Below are 20,745 nucleotides of genomic sequence, written 5' to 3'. Positions count from 1 at the left end.
TATATAGTTATAGTTTTATTTCTGTAACCTTTACAATGTCAGGCTTACATGTGTTTTTTTTTCAACCTCATGTGTCTCATAATGTTGGAACAAACAAAAATGTTAAAGTAGGCGTTGATTTTAAGGTTAGTTATATGAATACAACCTTTTTATTAGCTTATCAAACCTCACACTCGCAAGTAAATTACAGACGCAACATATCTGGTCGAAGAAATATTGTTGACTTGTGGACCGGAAAATTAGAAAAATATATATGCTAACAAAAAAAAATCGGGAAATAGTACATCTTTTGTAAACTGTTGGCTTGAGCCGTGGCCACCACCAAAAATATGGATCGCATTCAGATTGACGAGCAGTTGTTTTTCCAGCGGAGTGACGGACGTGTCCATCCGGGCTCCAATAACAACAATCAGAGATGTTCAAGTGTCGTTGTGAAGGTGAGTCGCATGAAGGACGAGCGGGAGAAGCGCAGGGCTCGCCATGTGGAGCAGCTGCAGGAGAAGGATGCACTGCGTCGCAAGTACCCGGGGAACCCCAACTGGGAGGTGGCCCTAATGCTGCGTCAGTACCGTGGAACCCTGAACTTCACCCCACTCCGCAGTCTGAATCCCCGTGGAGCTGCGGCCCAGCAAATCACAGTTTGTGTGCGCAAGAGACCCATGAGTCGCAAGGAGGTGAACTCAAAGAACATCGATATCATCACAATTCCCACTTCCGATTCCCTGATTGTCCACGAACTGCGCCTCAAGGTGGACCTGACTAAGTTCCTGGAGCACCACAAGTTCCGTTTCGATTTCACCTTCGATGAGGAGTGCTCCAATGCGCTGGTCTACAATCACACAGCTCGACCTCTGATCAGAACCATGTTCGAAGGTGGCAATGCCACCTGCTTTGCCTATGGACAGACTGGCAGTGGCAGGACCCACACCATGGGCGGCGAATTCTTCGGAAAGATTCAGGATTGCGGAACTGGCATCTACGCCATGGCAGCACGCGATGTCTTCGAGGAGATTTCCCGACCTGAGTACCGGGAAATTGGAGCCAAGATCACTTGCAGCTTCTTTGAGATCTATGGCAGCAAGGTTTTCGATCTTTTACTGCCAAATAAGCCCATGCTACGGGTTTTGGAGGATGGCAGACAGCAGGTGGTGGTGGTGGGTCTTACAGAGATCACAGTGACCAAGGTGGAGGATGTCCTCCGTCTGATTGAACATGGTAGCAAGGAGCGCACTTCGGGACAGACTTCAGCGAATGCCAAGTCTTCGCGTTCACATGCCGTCTTCCAGATTGCCCTACACATGCCCAATTCCTGGGGTCCTTATGGCAAATGCTCCTTTGTGGACCTGGCTGGCAATGAACGCGGGGCGGATACGCAATCAGCGGACCGCCAAACCCGCATCGAGGGAGCTGAGATCAACAAATCCCTGTTGGCCCTCAAGGAGTGCATTCGGGCCTTGAGTCGCCAGTCCAGTCACCTTCCTTTCCGTGGATCCAAGCTAACCCAAGTTTTCCGCGACTCTTTTGTGGGAGGAAAGAAGAACAAGACCTGTATGATTGCCATGATATCACCATCCATGAGTTGTGTGGAGCATACCCTGAGTACCCTGCGTTATGCGGATAGGGTCAAGGAGCTAATAGCCAAGGAAGACGATGCCTTACAGAATCCAGGTGGGACTGAAGAGAAATCCCCCGATCTCAACGACGAATCCGAGCCAGAAATGTTTGCCGAAGAGGAGGAGGAGCAGTACGACTACGAAGAAAATCAGCATATCACCATATCTTCCGAGGAAAGTTCATATATTCAGCACAATACCAGTTCCGATACAAACTTTAACCACACCATTAATATGCCACAGCAGCCCTTGGAACTCAGAGAGGTGGCCGAACAACACGTAGTTTTGATGGATTACATGGCGAAACTAGTGCGCGATTTCCTTGATCTTCGAACGGAAGAAGAATTCGGCAGTTATCTGGCCAACTCAGATAAGGCTTTTGAAGATCTGCTCACAATGGGGAACCAAACCCGAGATCGAGTGATACAGTTCAATACCCAACAGTTAATCAAGGATATGATACAGAAGAACGGGCAGCTGGAAGGGAGTAAGGAGGAAAATAAGGAGGAGGACTAGGTGTATTCCCAGCCAGCCCCCTTCTATATGAATTTATTTTGTATCACTCTCTCTATCTTTTCATTTGAGTTTTGGGCGACCCTCGAACGGCTCAAATTTCATTTCGATAAACAAGCAGTTAATGAAAATTCAAGCACGAATCTAGTTTCTCTCTTTATTTTTTTCACAGCTACAGCTCCACACTGCACTCGAGTTTCACTCGAACTCGCCGAGGTAAAATAAAAACTTTTCCACCCTCCAGCGGAGTTTTCCTTTTTATACAGCTTCCCAACTTGCTGCATGAGTTTCCCCGCTCGCTGATACAAATTTATGACCGTCCGAAGTGTAATCAACAACATGAGGTAAGCGAGTCGGCGGCGAACAAAAGAAACCGAACCTTTGGGGTGGATTTGTTAACTTGGTTAACTGGCAATCTTCCCGGCATCATGTGTAACAGGTCCAGGGGAAGCCACGTAAGTTGCCACAAGAAGTGCAAAAAGAACGCTGAACTTTTGACTGCAATAAAGCAAAGGTATAGGTTACAAGTGGGTTGAGTGGGTATCGGGTTTATAGAATGCAAGAAGTTGGATTGCTCTTTTATAATTTCTCGAAAGGGTTATATGGTTTGTAGTTACATTGTTTTCGATATTATATGACATCATATTTAGGTTGCCATGACTTTTTAAAATAAATCTTGTCAGTTAGTTAAAATTATGCAAATGTCAAAAAGGCCTAAAATTACTTTTCTTTCTTTTCTTTAACCTTTTCTTGTTTATGAATGTTGAACACCTCCACGTCGCCATGAATAAAACAACTTGAACTGTAAACAATTTTTAAATATCAATTACTTGAAATTTAATTTCGAATGGCTTGCAAATTGTTTACCCAGTCGTGAACTCGCTCCGGTAAATTCTTGCAAAACTTTAAAGTGTCAACGCTGATGACGACGAACAGGATGATGACTGCGATGGCGAATGGGATGATGGAGCCCAACAACAAGCAGCTGTAGACAATTTCCAGTCCCCCGTAATACTCACCGATTTCCCTGCCCAAGTAAATGTAAAATCCTCCCCAGATGCTGAAAATTGCAACTAATTCCACGAGCTGGGGAAACTTTTGCAGAACTTGCCGCACACACAGAGATCTCTCATTTGGAAAACTTTAAAATTAGTTAAGTTCGAGCTGAGATATCCAATAAGGCAGCCCCAAAATGTAAACAAACAAATTCATCTGCGACTCGAGTCTCTCACTTTTCCACTTTGCTTAAATTTGAATGGATTGGTCGGGCTGCGAGTTTGGCTCGGTCTGGGTTTCTGGTCTCACTTCGGGGCATATATTTGCATCAACTTTTCCTTTGATGTGGCCTCAAATTTGCGGCATATGTAAGACTACCCACACAAACTTGATTCGAAAACTTTCAATCAAATTAGCCCAATGCAACGCACTCTGGAGTTCGATAGAGCAATTTAAACTCTGGGAATTTTATTTTTCTATATTGAAAATGCATTTTGGTTATAATTAAAAATGTTGTGCCTAAGAAATTAAAAAATAGTATTTGTATTGGGACCCTTTTAAAAAAAATATATGTAGTATCCAGATTCGCAACCCCCACTGCATCTCTCACAGTTTTCATTTGGGTAATGACTGTTAGTTATTCGCAGTTGGTCTAATGAGGAAGCCTCTTCAGGAGCTCCCCGAGATACTTTCTGCTCATTGTCTGCTTAAGCGGTTTTTGGGGGAAAAGCGAAAGTGCAGTGCTGAATTTTAACGAAATTTATATGGAACAGCAGCAGCTGCGAAAGAAGTTAAAAGGACAACTTACCTCCTTGGCTTGGAATGCATGAAAGGGAAAAGCGGAGGAGCACAAAAACATTTTCACGTTTTCCCCCAACTTTGTTGGTTTTTCCTAGTTGCCCTTCTTGTTCGCCTTTTCTTGTGGGTTTCGTTTTAAGCCGGGCCAAAAGCACTGCAATGCCAAAGAATTTAAGGGGCTGTGGCAACGAGGCGTGAAGAGGTGGCTCGGTTTCAACTCGAAGCAAAACACTTAAGTTTTAACCCAAATTGTTGCCAACAAAGCGGTTTGTCTAACATTCTTTTTGAGAAAATTCTGTGAAAAAGTGTTTTCCAACGAGATCGAAACGCACACACCCGAATGTGTGTGTGTTCACGTACGTCTCCGCATATAAAGCCGTGAACATCCGACTAGTAAACAAGGCATCCGAAGAGCTAAGGACCAGCCTTGGATATACCCCAAAGCTAAGTAACAATAAACGATGGGCTGAAAGGGGTAAAAGGGGAGGTTTTCTTAGGGTTTCTCTGGGCGAGAGTCGCCCAAGAGCCGAAAGAGTGGGTGGACTTTGGGGATATCAATGAAGAAAACAGTTCTTAGGTGGGATTTCGACTGTCTTTCGTTTGACCAAGCAGCCAAAATTGTTAGTGCTCTATTTCCTTCCTTGAAAGGAGGGACACAGCTTTGGAGAGGTACTTGGGAATTATTTCAAGAATTTATAAGAACAGATAGTTTGATTGAAACTGGTTACAAATCAATTTACTAACGTTTTTAATATTTTAAAGTCCAAGGGTCAGATTAAGTGACTTTTTATTTATTGTTCCTATTGTCTATTGTACAAAACATATCTAATATTAAAGTTCTTTAAAAATAATGGTAATATTGTTCAGAATAAAGAATGTCATACACCGTTGAGCTTGTAGTTCTATTTCCAATCCTTTTCCACTTAAATCTAAAAATGTTTAAAAGGCCATTTTTCTCAAAAAATTTTAATTTTAATAAGTTTTCTAAAAAATTATGGGTATAGTTAGTCTAGGTTGTTAGCTGCACAAAGCAGTTGGTCTTTCAGCTGTGCGCCTCGTTTTGACCAAGTTACGATTGAAAAGTCGCCAAAAAATGGGGTTATTATACCCGTTACTCGTAGAGTAAAAGGGTATACTAGATTCGTCGGAAAGTATGTAACAGGCAGAAGGAAGCGTTTCCGACCCCACAAAGTATATATATTCTTGATCAGGATCACTAGCCGAGTCGATCTAGCCATGTCCGTCTGTCCGTCTGTCCGTCTGTCTGTCCGTCCGGATGAACGCTGAGATCTCGGAAACTATGGGAGCTAGGCTATTGAGATTTGGCGTGCAGATTCCTGAGCTTCTTACGCAGCGCAAGTTTGTTTCAGCACAGTGCCACGCCCACTCTAACGCCCACAAACCGCCCAAAACGGTGGCTCCTACAGTTTTGATGCTAGAATAAAAATTTTAACTGAAATTTATTGTTCTCATCAATACCTATCGATTGACCCAAAAAAAAGTATGCCACGCCCACTTTAACGCCCACAAACCGCGAAAACCTGTGACGCCCACAATTTTCATGCTAGATAAAAAATTTTAACTGAAATGTATTGGTCTCGTCGATACCTATCGATTGATCCAAAAAAAAATTTGCCACGCCCACTCTAACGCCCATAACGCTTAAATCTGTATACCGCCGGTAGGTGGCGCATTTTAATCTCGCTTTGCTGCTTGCATATCTCCATATAGCTGAGTAACGGGTATCTGATAGTCGAGGTACTCGACTATAGCGTTCTTCCTTGTTTTTAATTTTTATTTTCTGCGTTTTCCTTGTATATTATAGTTTTTTAAGTCAGAGCTGAACTGAGGGTAGGGGACCAAATCGAATTCCATGGATTACTCGGGAATCCGAGTGGAAATTTATGCAAACTATGCGGTAATTTGTCCGACAGCAACGGATAAAAAGCTAAAGGCCAGAAGTCTCAACTTATTTTAGTTTTATTATGTACACGTATTTTTGACAACCAATTTTATTTAAAGAAAAAATTGTTATAGAAATCGATGGCACAAGATCTAGGGAAAGTTTTGGCCCCTAAATTGGCCCAGGGATTTGGCCAGCATTATAGAAGCTTCCTGGGCGCGTCGTGATTTCCCTTGGATCAACTGTCGTCCGGAAGTGGGATAGGCGGATTCAGATCCCTGCTCGGGGACCCTGTTTAAATCGTTGGTGGTGTCAGTAACTGCTTTTGCTGGATTCAAATGAATTTCCTCTCCTTCGAGCGATTTGGACGAGGGAGATGGGTAGATAATTTCGATCTGCGATTGATGTATTATATCTGGCAGGGAACTGCTTTCGAAGTTGGAAGCTGTCCTTATTAGTCGTTTCGGGGATACAGAGTCCACGGTTAATTCCTTCACCCGATCTGCATAGCGTAGGGTATTCAGAGTGTGCTCCACCGAGTGCAAGCCGGGTGAAATCATGGCTCTCATACAGGTCTTGACCTTCTTGCCCCCAATAAAGAAGTCCCGCTTGACCTGGGTGAGCTTGGAGCCCCTAAAGGGCAGATGACCCGACTGGCGACCCAGAGCCCGAATGCATTCCTTCAGGACCAGCAGCGACTTGTTGATCTCCGATCCTTCCAGGCGGGTCACCCTGTCCGCCGAGCTATTATCCGCACCCCTTTTATTTCCGGCCAAATCTATTAGCGAGAATTTTCCATGCAAACGACTATTGGCAGAGGATCTCAAAGAGATTTGAAAGACTGCATGGGACCGAGAGGACTTGGCATTGGCCGAGGTTTGACCCGAGGTTCGTACACTATTTCCCAGTTCCAACAAAGCCAAAACTTCGCCAGTGCTATTCACAGGATTCTCTGTTAGACCCACCACTTGCACCTGCTGATTACCATCTTCCAGTACTCTTAATTGCGGCTTCCCCGGCATAAGGAGATCATACACCCGAGAGCCATATATCTCGGATAAACTGCAGGAGACTTTCAACTTGAGCTTATCATAAGGAGGTGACTTAAGAGTGGTAAAGACATCCCCGGCGGCCATGGCATAGATGCCATCCATGGAGCTCTGCTGTCTTCCGATGAACTGACCACCCATCGTGTGGGTCTTACCACTTCCGGTCTGTCCGTAGGCGAAACAGGTGGCCATTCCGCCCTCGAAGATGTGCCTTATCAGGGGACGGGCTGTATATTCGTATACCGTTCCATTAGAGCAATCCTCATTGAAGACGTAATCGAAGCGGAAACTGTAGTTTTCCAGGAACTTGGAAAGGTTCACATGCTTTCGTGGCTCGTGGACCACTAGCACGTCTTTTGAAGGTATACTAACCACATCCAATTCCCCGCCAGCTCCTTGCGTCTCAGTGGTCTCTTCCTGACACAGACCACAATTTGGTGTTCCTTGGGGGGATTATCGGTGGTTCCACTCTTGACTGGATGGCCAAAAACAAATCCGAGATCCCGCAACCCCTGTCTTCCGACGCTCACTTTCTTCCGATTTCTGCATCAAATTTATTTCTTATAACTGAAAATTTTCACCAAATACGCGTGCATAATATTTGGGCCGAATCCAGAGATTGCCGATTTTATGTTTTGTTTTAGCTGACAAAGTCTAAAAATAACACTTATTTGCAATTACGTATTGCTTATTTCCATACTGAAATTGTAAAAAGTTTTATTTGACTTTTAAAAATACAAATCTCAGTAGACTTTTCAAAATAGATCATTTTGCTAAAATACCTTTTTTATTCGGTCCTTGGTTAAGTTTCGTTTAAGAATGGTTTTTCCTTCATTATTAAATTAAAAAAGCAATATCTTACACTTTCAGATCCCTTATTTTGAGCTTTCCCGTACCATCCCAGTGATATCTATTCTAGCGAGGATTGTTTTAGGTATTTGTTCAATTTGGGGGCAAACAAGAGGCAGCAAGAACAACCGAATCAACAAACAACACCATTCCGAGGGCCTCTTGTCAGTCGTCCTGTGTGTATGTCCTGTGTGTTTTCTGTTTGCCAAGTGGGTGGTCATGAAATGAAGCATTCTTTTGCCAGAGAGAGACGGCCATATGGGGGTAGAGAGAGATAGATAGAGAGGGAACAAGTTGCAGATACGTTTGCATAAGCCGAGACGTGTGTAACGTACCAAATTGTTATTTATTTTTTGAAGTGCCTGCGCCACTGCCTCTGTATAAAGGTGTATCTGTGGAATTTGTAGCTGAACATGGTATCTGTGTTCCTGCCGGCAAATGTATGGGTGTGGGGATGCACAGATACATTGCTTATAGATACGTGCAACTTGTTTTGGGTCTTCACTGGCGTCTTGTTTGCTATTTGACGTCACATTTTGCCAAAAAACCAGGAAACGCAGCCCACCACCCACTGAAAAATGCCACAAGAAATGGGCAAATAAGTGGAGTTTTCCCGGTCCTGGTCCAACCCACCTGATATGCAAATTTCCATAGCTTTTTCTGTTTGCCCGGGACCCCAGGCATATATTTGTTTAACCGTAGTCAGAGCGAACCGGACAGTTTGATTTCGTTCCGGGGATTTCCATTTCATTTTTACCCACCTGGCCAACTATTTTGCACCTGCACGCGCCCAACACGTAAGCTGAATATTTGCTATATGCTTGCCTAAACTGCACATCTGAAATAAACTAATAAACCAATTGAAATGGAAAACATTTGCCCTGTTTTACACACGCACAAAAAATTAATTCCAAATAAATTGAAATGCCATTGGACTGAACGTGCATTAATTTTGCTGCTCTCCGAAAAATAATGTATGCATGAATGAAAATGATTTCATGGATATAATCTTTTGATATATTGCATTGTATCTTTTCCTAGTAATCTGTTTTCCTCGACCTGTTTTAATCATTTTTAAATTTATTAATAAATAATTTACATACATATTGTTACACACAGCGATGCATTAAAAAAACAGCCTATCACAGAGTGCAATCAAACCAATAATTGTCATTCGGCATGGATTAAACGCTGTTTGCTAATGTAATCAAATTGGACAATTTCGACATTTGAACTAATCCGTTTACATAATCCGGATGCAATCATACCCCCGCCCGCGGATTACCGCCTTTGTTGCTTTGATTTAATTATGCTTGAAAAAATTCACACGAAATCGCAAAGCCGAAAACTAAATGAATTGCATAAATCATTTATTAAATAACAATTTCAAAATTGACTTTTATGGGCGGTGAACAGATTAAAAGGATGGCAGGCGACGATAACATTTGCACGTGATAGTGGTAGAGTTGCAATTGTTTCTTGGGATGATTAGGGTTCCAGATTCTTTCAACATATAGACGAAGTTTATCCGCTCCACCTTGTGTATTAGTTATTATCCATGTTTCTTGGTAGTAAGAAAATGAAGGTTAGTTCCTTTCCTTGGTTTCCAGTGAACTGATGTTTGCATGTAATGTTTGTGAAGACCCAAATGATTTCTTAGGACTTCAGATGGTTTGAGATTATATTAAAATACAGATGGGTGTTCTTGACTTCCAGAAGTGGTAAAACATCTTGTTTGGGTGTCTTCGTCTTGATGTTGAGGTGTACTGTGTATCCATAGGAGGATCTATCTGACTTCTCAGGTCTTCAGATAGTATCACATTGTATTAAAGTAAAAATTTAAGCTTTCGGATCCCGGAATCTGAATCTTGAAATTGTCAAATTTAGGAACTTGTTTGCAATGAAAGTAAGGATACCTACTGATTTCAATATATAATTAGCGCATCACATAGTTCAACATTCTTTGATAATAGTTGGGCACCACTTTGGGCTTTTCAGGCTCCCCTAAATAGTCAGTAATCTTCTTTACCAATTTCCAGAATCCTGATGTCTCACGATGTGCGATGAATACAGCATTTTGGAAACAGATCGTCATAAACACAAGTGATAGCAGCGCCACAGTTAAGATCACGTAATTCCTGGCTGGTTTTCCTGAAAGTGGATCCATTGTATTGATGACATTTGGCATTTTGAAAATATATTTTTTTCAGGAGAAATTTTTTAGATATATTTTAGATGTTTCTGCTATGAGATCTTTCGTTGACTGACTGACTACTGCCTTACAAAGTCGTGTTGACATATAGAGCTGTTTGACGTATAGTTCGGTGAACCCCTGATCTCGATGAGTCCTCCAGTGGTTGCTCCCATTTCCTCAATTCCGATTGGAAAGCACTTCAGCCGCAAAACAATGCTAAAAAATAAAAGAAAAACAACTACCGGACACCGAGAAACACACATAAATTTATAGTTGGGACATGGAAAACAATGAGATGGAAAGCGGGGCGGCTTTCTTTTCCATTCATCCGGATCCGGATCCCCGACTGAAGTGATTGTCGTTGTTTTTCGATGTGCTGGGAGCGTTGGTGCATTCAATGGAGTGCACTCTCTCCGCAAAGGAATACTTGAACTGCAGCAAGAAAAGACCCACAATACAAATGTGGAGGGGCTTTGTTTGAACATCGAGCTGAGCGTCCTGACAAATACCATATATACACCCATATACTCGTGTATATCCCCAGACAAAGCCCCAACTCGTGTGCTCCATTTTGTCGGCTAAACGGTTAAAGAAAGAACGCAAATTTCTGTGTTGTTTGGTTGCAGTTGTTCTGGTTTTATTTAAATAATATTACACATTAAACGAAGACCCTCAAAGCTGGAACGTATGGAGCGGGTGAAAGCTGCAGGGAGATTAATTATTAGTACTAGATCAGCAAGGGGTTCCAGGAAGTTCCATCTTACATATCCTCGCGTGCCTTAATCAGAGTTTTCACCAGGCGGTGCAGGGGATAATCCCCAGTGCAGATCCTGTAAACACATGTGAAGAGAGGAAATCTGCGGGGAAATCAAGTTTATTATAGCCTTTGGTGGTGCTCATCTTTATATCACACTAACTTATCCTCCAAGCCCTTCTTTTTAAGCATATGGTGAACAAGTTCAGCTGTCACTGGACCCAATGGTTCATGTCCTGGTATAAGGATGTGCTCCAGCTCACTAAGAGGTTTTCCTGTCTTTACAAAGGCCTCGGCCAACTTGCGGTTGCGATTAGCTATAAGACAAATATGTTTATTAAAATATAAGTATTTATATTAATAGTTTATAGCAATTAGTTACCATAACAACTAGTGACCAAATCGGATATTCCACAGGACTCAAAAACAGTTCCCATGCGGCAGCCTGGGTAAAAAACATCCACAAACTGAAGCATCTCCAAAAATCCCCTCCGAATGATTCCACCCTCTCAAAGTGGAACAGATCTCCACACAATCGGCATCCTCGGTAACCACCACACGGAAAGTGGGTGACTTAAAGATGTCGTGCAGCACTCGATAATACTTCTGATCTCGACAGCCCACTGTGCCCTCGGCAAAGTGATCATGCGCCAGCTCGTAGGGCAAATTACAGCCCACCAGGACGGAACATGGAATCTATATAATTAATATGATAAAAGGAAAAAGATTAGAGGTCAACGTAAGAAAATATTGAAAGCTTTAAATAATGGCTCTTAAACTATCTAAAATAGCCAAAGGAAAACTGTATAAATATACAAAAAAGTCTTTAAAAATCCAAGTTAAAATATACAATTTATAGGAAAGCGCTATGATTGTTGAATGACTATCTTGTTTTTAATTTTCAAAACTAAACCATACTCAACCTTCAGCTACCGCATTATGATCTGGGATATCAGGACGAATTGCCCATCATCGCCGCGCTCGAATCCTTTAGTCAGGGAGACTGCGTGGGCAGTGGGCTTTACTTTCCCCAGCAGTGTTTTGCAGCAGCTACTGACGAAAGTGGGCGGGATGGCAAATATTATAATATCCGCATCCCGCATTATATTCCATTTCAGTCTGTTTTTGTGATTGTCGAAAAGATTTACAGTAAGTCAAAGTTGATTGGTAGAAATGCGTTCTTATAATATAATCAATTTATCAACAAAACTTATATTTTTCGACTTTCAAATGTAACGAAACATCACAAAAGTTCTTGAAATAGATCCAGAAAACTCACTAATGTAAATAATTGCCATTTGCATTATGCAGACCCCAAAATTCGGGTGACAGCTTTTTAGAAACATTTTCCCGATTTCAATTAGTGTCAAATGCGCAGGAATAACAAAATTTGCTGCTTCATCCATATTCATTCAGCCCAAGGCATTTATGTGCGGATTTGCGCGAAAAAATGCCAAAAAGTTAGACGACTGGGCGGAGGGGCCAGATGGGGAGTTGGGGAGTTAGGGAAAAGCCGATCTAATCCATAATTTAATATATTGACACAAAGCTTTGTCGTAAGACGTGTCTTGGCACCATCATAATCCCCAATATTGTATGTTGACAGCTGTCAAAGGAGCCACTTCCCCACTTGCGTCCTTCCAAACGAAAAAACCACAGAAAAACTGCGAGGAAAAGTAAGTTTTTGGCTTAATGCGCAACTATGCGGAAAATATTTGCGCTTAGTTTGAGTTCGGCAAGGAAAATGTAGTCACACACATAAACCCCGGCTACGTGTGTTGGTCGCAGGACATGGAAGTGGATGTGGATGGGGGCAGGTCCTTAAGACGCCGGCATTAAAGTCCCGAGCCGTTTTCAATCGGCGGAGATTACTCCAAAATTCAAATGTCCTCGTTGCAGGTTTCCATTGTCCATATATTGAGCGGTTGGAATAAGCAAACAAATACTTCATTTTCATAATATTAAGATACCTCGTGGTCACAAAAAAACAACTCATTTTTAAAAATCGTTTTTTAATTATCCATTTAATTGGGTTATTTGGCCTTCTTTCGAAACGTCGTCATCATCAGAACTTATAAATTCTTTTGACTTTGGTTTCCTGAATTATTATAATTATATTATAGTATATCACAATTATAATAATTATTAATTCTTTGGACGCAGCTCTATTCAGTTTCAGAATGACCATACCAAGTAGGTACGTTCGCGGGTAATCCAGGAGCTGTCATCAGGACACTCTTGAAGTATCCCAGGGATCCTATGTAGTCCTGGCGACTGAAGCACCCATGTCCAATCAGAGGCAGAATATGGTTCGACTTCTGTCAGAAAATGTCGATTAAGAGAGCATCTTCCTCTGGAGCTGTGATGGGTGCTAGCATCATACCTTTACTACCCATGCCGCCCAGGATCGTCAACGAACCATAGACCGTCTTTCGTTATTTATGGGCAAACAAACGGCATATTTTCGTATGTTTGATGATGTTCCTTGTTTGGATAGGGATGTCGATATGAAACTTAGACAGTGTGATAGCGGAGGCCATAGTCCACTTGCTACCGTTTAAGTGGGCAGGAAACACCTCGTGGAATCACTGGAGCACCCTACTGGCATTCGGAAGCTTACTAGCTTGGATGATCTTGGTCCTTAATGATACTCCTTCACCAGCTCCGAGGTCCGTTTCTTCTTGCCCGTCATCTGCAGCCATTCGATGTACTGAAATGGAGAAGTAATGTTTATTTATTTTGCTGCAGTTATGCTTTTAATGGGTTAATGTAGAGGAGACCCATCGAAAGATGCTATTCTGCCCATGCAAAAAACCAGACTCCCTGGAAGAAGGATTGATGATTAGAGAACTTCATTTGATCATATTCTCTTTTACTCCGGTCTATACAAATTAAATTTCATAAAAATCGGACAACAATATCATACAGCTGCCTTCTACGGCAAATAAATGTCAAAAAGAACACATATGCGCTGGTAAATTGAAATGTAACATTTTCTTCATATTTCTGTAAATATTTTTTAGTTTTCTAAAATCGGAAAACTCTATGGTCCCATTGAAACAACCTGCAAGGGTGTATAAACTTCGGCTTGCCGAAGTTTGCTACCTTTCTTGTTTCTCCGTTTCAGTACATCGAATGGCTCCAGGTGACGGCCAAGATCATCAGTAGTGTGCTCCAGGGATTCCAGAAGATATTTCCGGTCCAACTAAACCCAGTATCAAGTATACTATCGCGTCCGCCACCACTCTGCCCAAGTCCCATATCAACATCGCCATCGAAACTAGGAGCTTCAACAAACAAATGAAAATATGGCGTTTATTTGCCCATATGAAACGAATTGTGGTCGTTTTGTTTTCGTTTCTGGGTTATGGTTAAAAAGCTGTGGGAAAACGCCATTAGCAAAAGGAAAAGAGTTAAACAACTGCTTTACCTTTCTTCATACGATCTCCAGGTCGGTTGCCTAGGAAATATTTACTTGGCCTGGCCTGTATGGCCCTGCGTAGTTTACCCTGCTCTTTGAAATCCATGTTGGTGAAACAGACCGTCAGCAGGGTATTAGCCCTGATCTTTGTAAAAGCCTTTTTAATGCACTTTTTAATGCCTGCCTCCAGGAGCCTCGAAAAGGTCCCCCATTGACAATTTGAGTAGCACGTCAGCTGAGAAATATATCCTTATTCTCTTTCAATATGAGTGGGTGTAACTTAAGAACTCACCGCTTTTTGTATGCAAGTGTGCAGTGGCTTTTCCTCCAAATTGGGTAAATGCCCATTGGCAAAAATCACAATTTTTTTCGTCAGCACCTGAACACTGTCACTTTCGACGGAACATTGTATTTTCTTTGACAGGTAGGGTTGGGTACTTTTTAAGAGGGCTGCTAAGACTTAAAAATATCGTGACTTGGCTATCGGTTATATAGTTCTTGATATGGTGTACAATTTAGATGTATTATAATCTTTATTTGTTGCGACATGTTTTTAGTTTCGGAATACCAAATAATTTTTTAAATAGTCCTAGATAAGTCAATAAACTTAAATTGCGTATTTTATTAATTAACCTGTTAATTTAACAGGCTTTCGGTCGATTTGCATTTAACACTGAATTGAAAGAACCGATTTAGTCGGAAATTGCTTTTATTTACATACGAGTAATGAAGTTGAACAAAAACCTTAATAATTATCAGTAAGTACTACTTAATTATAATGGTTATATAAAAAGTAGATATTGTATAAACGAATATCTTTACTGTACCATTTGTACTAGAGGTGCAGAAAACATCGCTTTTCCGATGTTTTAAGAGGCAACCATCGATGAAACATCGAAAAACATCGATGTTTTTCCACTTCTAATTTGTACCCGAGCAAATATTTAATTTCAAATCTTTAATTTACGCTTCTTAGTTTTCATTCAGCTATTCCCTTTACTTGGTTTTCTTAATGGATTTTTAATTTTTATTTTCTGCGTTTTCCTTGTATGTTATAGTTTTTTAAGTCAGAGCTGAACTGAGGGTAGGGGACCAAATCGAATGAGCTCGTATGAGGTCGTTGGCGTGAGGCCCATGATCTTGTCAATGAGCGTGCGCCTTCTGGGTTGTGCATGTGTCCCTTTTATTGCGGTCAGGTAATTGACAGGTGCGCATGTTGAATCCCTTTTATGACATGTTTATGACCCATTTGTGGAAAGGAGAGAATCTTAGACAATTTACCAGTTAAACGTTCTGGGGCGGAAACAAAAATGTGTATTTGAAAATATTCCACATCTGAGAATCATTAACTTGTGAGATTTATTTTATTGGGGTTCTTTTGATTTCTAAATTAGTTTTACAATCATAGGAAACATTATTCCCCAACATTATCGGACATGTTCCTCTAAGATAACCATCTTTGAATACTTTGGGTGTGCGACCTTTCACACGTGCACAGCAACACCTGTGATAATGAGGCAAAAGGGTACGTGATCACACCTTTCCCCAACATGATCGGATATGTTCCTCTAAGATAACAACCTTTGGGTACTATGGTTGTGCGACCTTTCTCACGTACACGTTTTTCACCTGACTATTAATTGAACATAAGGAGGGGAAGGATACATGATCAATATTGTCACTTGGGGATGTGGGGGCGATGGGGGCAATTAAGTATACTCTTTATAGACATGATCGTGACATTTTTATACCCGTTACTCGTAGAGTAAAAGGGTATACTAGATTCGTCGGAAAGTATGTAACAGGCAGAAGGAAGCGTTTCCGACCCCACAAAGTATATATATTCTTGATCAGGATCACTAGCCGAGTCGATCTAGCCATGTCCGTCTGTCCGTCTGTCCGTCTGTCCGGATGAACGCTGAGATCTCGGAAACTATGGGAGCTAGGCTATTGAGATTTGGCGTGCAGATTCCTGAGCTTCTTACGCAGCGCAAGTTTGTTTCAGCACAGTGCCACGCCCACTCTAACGCCCACAAACCGCCCAAAACTGTGGCTCCTACAGTTTTGATGCTAGAATAAAAATTGTAACTGAAATGTATTGTTCTCATCAATACCTATCGATTGACCCAAAAAAAAGTTTGCCCATAATGCTTAGATCTGTCTACCGCCGGTAGGTGGCGCATTTTTTTTTTGGCTTTGCGTAGTTGGCTGACACTGCAAAATGTGCTGACTGCATTGGCCGGTCAGTGTGCCGTTGAGTCGGTGAGACGGTGAGTTAGTGAGACATATAATATGCTGATCAGCAATTCTCATATGCAGTGGGTGCTACTGAGCGCCTGGTACTGTTCCCAACTTGGCTACTGCTTGATTTGTTGGGTGTGGTCATGTTGAGTACCTTTGGGTACGAACATATACATTTTTCGTTTGCTGCAGTGAAACACGCAAAAAGTTTAATCAAACTCCACCAACTCGCCAAACCCTAAATCGTACAAGGGTGTATAAGCTTCGGCTTGCCGAAGTCTGCTACCTTTCTTGTTTCTCCGTTTCAGTACATCGAATGGCTCCAGATGACGGCCAAGATCATCAGTAGTGTGCTCCAGTGGCTCCATAAGATGTTTCCTGCCCAGTGATGCCCAGTAGCAAGAATACTACCTCATTCGCGACCACTTTGTCCAAGTCCCATATCGACATCGCTCCCGAAACTACAAACATCATCAAACAGACGATGACATGGCGTTTATTGGCCCATATAAAACGAAAAATGGTGGGTTCGTTGGCGTTCCTGGGCTACATGGTTAAGAAGCTGTGGAAAAACACTTTTAGCAAATGAAAAAGAGTTAAGCAAGAGCTTTACCTTTCTTCTTTCTTCGAAAAGAAATCTGAGATAAGCGAACTGAATCGGTCGACACCAAAAATGAAAAGGAAATTATATTAAATGACACTAAGCACGTTGACATTTAGTGATGCGTTGCTGAGCACTGTTCAGTTCTATCGATAGATCGCATTTACCAAAACTTTCGAGTCCACAGAACTAGTTCATCTACAATTTGAAATTTTATTTGTAAAATACCAAAAGACATGAACAAAATTAAACAGTTTTACTATGAATTGAATCGTGATGTTGCTTTTAATTTGGTCAATGCATGAAGCAACATTTTATATGGATATTTCGTAATTGGTCCGGCTCTTATAAAATTTAGTTCGTTATTCTGAAATATTTAAAAAATACAATACACTGAAGTAGAAGAGGATATGGTCAAAAATAACGAAACTATAATTATTTCAATTCAAATTATGTTTATATTAATTATTTGTTTCATGACATTTATATGATAAAGCCGTCCGATTTATTGTATTTAAAATGTAATACGAGTAGAAGTTAATATGTGTGGGGTCGGAAACGTTATATAGTTATAGTTTTATTTCTGTAACCTTTACAATGTCAGGCTTACATGTGTTTTTTTTTCAACCTCATGTGTCTCATAATGTTGGAACAAACAAAAATGTTAAAGTAGGCGTAGATTTTAAGGTTAGTTCTATGAATACAACCTTTTTATTAGCTTATCAAACCTCACACTCGCAAGTAAATTACAGAGGCAACATATCTGGTCGAAGAAATATTGTTGACTTGTGGACCGGAAAATTAGAATAATATATATGCTAACAAAAAAAAATCGGGAAATAGTACATCTTTTGTAAACTGTTGGCTTGAGCCGTGGCCACCACCAAAAATATGGATCGCATTCAGATTGACGAGCAGTTGTTTTTCCAGCGGAGTGACGGACGTGTCCATCCGGGCTCCAATAACAACAATCAGAGATGTTCAAGTGTCGTTGTGAAGGTGAGTCGCATGAAGGACGAGCGGGAGAAGCGCAGGGCTCGCCAGGTGGAGCAGCTGCAGGAGAAGGATGCACTGCGTCGCAAGTACCCGGGGAACCCCAACTGGGAGGTGGCCCTTATGCTGCGTCAGTACCGTGGAACCCTGAACTTCACCCCACTCCGCAGTCTGAATCCCCGTGGAGCTGCGGCCCAGCAAATCACAGTTTGTGTGCGCAAGAGACCCATGAGTCGCAAGGAGGTGAACTCAAAGAACATCGATATCATCACAATTCCCACTTCCGATTCCCTGATTGTCCACGAACTGCGCCTCAAGGTGGACCTGACTAAGTTCCTGGAGCACCACAAGTTCCGTTTCGATTTCACCTTCGATGAGGAGTGCTCCAATGCGCTGGTCTACAATCACACAGCTCGACCTCTGATCAGAACCATGTTCGAAGGTGGCAATGCCACCTGCTTTGCCTATGGACAGACTGGCAGTGGCAGGAACCACACCATGGGCGGCGAATTCTTCGGAAAGATTCAGGATTGCGGAACTGGCATCTACGCCATGGCAGCACGCGATGTCTTCGAGGAGATTTCCCGACCTGAGTACCGGGAAATTGGAGCCAAGATCACTTGCAGCTTCTTTGAGATCTATGGCAGCAAGGTTTTCGATCTTTTACTGCCAAATAAGCCCATGCTACGGGTTTTGGAGGATGGCAGACAGCAGGTGGTGGTGGTGGGTCTTACAGAGATCACAGTGACCAAGGTGGAGGATGTCCTCCGTCTGATTGAACATGGTAGCAAGGAGCGCACTTCGGGACAGACTTCAGCGAATGCCAAGTCTTCGCGTTCACATGCCGTCTTCCAGATTGCCCTTCACATGCCCAATTCCTGGGGTCCTTATGGCAAATGCTCCTTTGTGGACCTGGCTGGCAATGAACGCGGGGCGGATACGCAATCAGCGGACCGCCAAACCCGCATCGAGGGAGCTGAGATCAACAAATCCCTGTTGGCCCTCAAGGAGTGCATTCGGGCCTTGAGTCGCCAGTCCAGTCACCTTCCTTTCCGTGGATCCAAGCTAACCCAAGTTTTCCGCGACTCTTTTGTGGGAGGAAAGAAGAACAAGACCTGTATGATTGCCATGATATCACCATCCATGAGTTGTGTGGAGCATACCCTGAGTACCCTGCGTTATGCGGATAGGGTCAAGGAGCTAATAGCCAAGGAAGACGATGCCTTACAGAATCCAGGTGGGACTGAAGAGAAATCCCCCGATCTCAACGACGAATCCGAGCCAGAAATGTTTGCCGAAGAGGAGGAGGAGCAGTACGACTACGAAGAAAATCAGCATATCACCATATCTTCCGAGGAAAGTTCATATATTCAGCACAATACCAGTTCCGATACAAACTTTAACCACACCATTAATATGCCACAGCAGCCCTTGGAACTCAGAGAGGTGGCCGAACAACACGTAGTTTTGATGGATTACATGGCGAAACTAGTGCGCGATTTCCTTGATCTTCGAACGGAAGAAGAATTCGGCAGTTATCTGGCCAACTCAGATAAGGCTTTTGAAGATCTGCTCACAATGGTGAACCAAACCCGAGATCAAGTGTTACAGTTCAATACCCAACAGTTAATCAAGGATATGATACAGAAGAACGGGCAGCTGGAAGGGAGTAAGGAGGAAAATAAGGAGGAGGACTAGGTGTATTCCCAGCCAGCCCCCTTCTATATGAATTTATTTTGTATCACTCTCTCTATCTTTTCATTTGAGTTTTGGGCGACCCTCGAACGGCTCAAATTTCATTTCGATAAACAAGCAGTTAATGAAAATTCAAGCACGAATCTAGTTTCTCTCTTTATTTTTTTCACAGCTACAGCTCCACACTGCACTCGAGTTTCACTCGAACTCGCCGAGGTAAAATAAAAACTTTTCCACCCTCCAGCGGAGTTTTCCTTTTTATACAGCTTCCCAACTTGCTGCATGAGTTTCCCCGCTCGCTGATACAAATTTATGACCGTCCGAAGTGTAATCAACAACATGAGGTAAGCGAGTCGGCGGCGAACAAAAGAAACCGAACCTTTGGGGTGGATTTGTTAACTTGGTTAACTGGCAATCTTCCCGGCATCATGTGTAACAGGTCCAGGGGAAGCCACGTAAGTTGCCACAAGAAGTGCAAAAAGAACGCTGAACTTTTGACTGCAATAAAGCAAAGGTATAGGTTACAAGTGGGTTGAGTGGGTATCGGGTTTATAGAATGCAAGAAGTTGGATTGCTCTTTTATAATTTCTCGAAAGGGTTATATGGTTTGTAGTTACATTGTTTTCGATATTATAAGTATATATGACATCATATTTAGGTTGCCATGACTTTTTAAAATAAATCTTGTCAGTTAGTTAAAATTATGCAAATGTCAAAAAGGCCTAAAATTACTTTTCTTTCTTTTCTTTAACCTTTTCTTGTTTATGAATGTTGAACACCTCCACGTCGCCATGAATAAAACAACTTGAACTGTAAACAATTTTTAAATATCAATTACTTGAAATTTAATTTCGAATGGCTTGCAAATTGTTTACCCAGTCGTGAACTCGCTCCGGTAAATTCTTGCAAAACTTTAAAGTGTCAACGCTGATGACGACGAACAGGATGATGACTGCGATGGCGAATGGGATGATGGAGCCCAACAACAAGCAGCTGTAGACAATTTCCAGTCCCCCGTAATACTCACCGATTTCCCTGCCCAAGTAAATGTAAAATCCTCCCCAGATGCTGAAAATTGCAACTAATTCCACGAGCTGGGGAAACTTTTGCAGAACTTGCCGCACA

General features: G+C 42.1%; 2 protein-coding genes, 1 long non-coding RNA gene and 2 pseudogenes across 3 annotated transcripts; 2 read left to right on the top strand and 3 right to left on the bottom strand.

The window, feature by feature from the left end:
- Positions 1 to 154: 154 nt before the first annotated feature.
- Positions 155 to 2,364, top strand: LOC139353902 (kinesin-like protein Klp10A). Its single transcript, XM_070998117.1, has one exon. It carries the CDS (start codon positions 330 to 332, stop codon positions 2,127 to 2,129), a length of 1,800 nt encoding a protein of 599 aa, XP_070854218.1. The 5' UTR covers positions 155 to 329; the 3' UTR covers positions 2,130 to 2,364.
- A 3,561-nt stretch (positions 2,365 to 5,925) lies between these two features.
- LOC139353920 (kinesin-like protein Klp59C) lies at positions 5,926 to 7,570 on the bottom strand (annotated as a pseudogene).
- Positions 7,571 to 9,074: 1,504 nt separating this feature from the next.
- Positions 9,075 to 10,013, bottom strand: LOC139353896 (uncharacterized). The gene is made up of 2 exons (XR_011605002.1): positions 9,642 to 10,013; positions 9,075 to 9,588 (listed from the first exon to the last, which is right to left on the bottom strand). It is a non-coding gene; the product is annotated as an uncharacterized lncRNA (long non-coding RNA).
- A 574-nt stretch (positions 10,014 to 10,587) lies between these two features.
- LOC108007400 (glycerol-3-phosphate dehydrogenase [NAD(+)], cytoplasmic-like) lies at positions 10,588 to 17,065 on the bottom strand (annotated as a pseudogene).
- A 601-nt stretch (positions 17,066 to 17,666) lies between these two features.
- On the top strand, positions 17,667 to 19,867 carry LOC139353915 (kinesin-like protein Klp10A). Its single transcript, XM_070998126.1, has one exon. It carries the CDS (start codon positions 17,824 to 17,826, stop codon positions 19,621 to 19,623), a length of 1,800 nt encoding a protein of 599 aa, XP_070854227.1. The 5' UTR covers positions 17,667 to 17,823; the 3' UTR covers positions 19,624 to 19,867.
- Positions 19,868 to 20,745: the final 878 nt, after the last annotated feature.

Source organism: Drosophila suzukii (genome assembly GCF_043229965.1).
Source record: "Drosophila suzukii chromosome Y unlocalized genomic scaffold, CBGP_Dsuzu_IsoJpt1.0 scf_Y1, whole genome shotgun sequence".
Taxonomy (NCBI): domain Eukaryota; kingdom Metazoa; phylum Arthropoda; class Insecta; order Diptera; family Drosophilidae; genus Drosophila; species Drosophila suzukii.
This window is presented reverse-complemented; position numbering and strand designations above follow the sequence as displayed.

Excerpts from the sequence above, each read along its gene's own strand:
- LOC139353915 (XM_070998126.1), top strand. The coding sequence starts at position 17,824 with ATGGATCGCATTCAGATTGACGAGCAGTTGTTTTTCCAGCGGAGTGAC.
- LOC139353902 (XM_070998117.1), top strand. The coding sequence starts at position 330 with ATGGATCGCATTCAGATTGACGAGCAGTTGTTTTTCCAGCGGAGTGAC.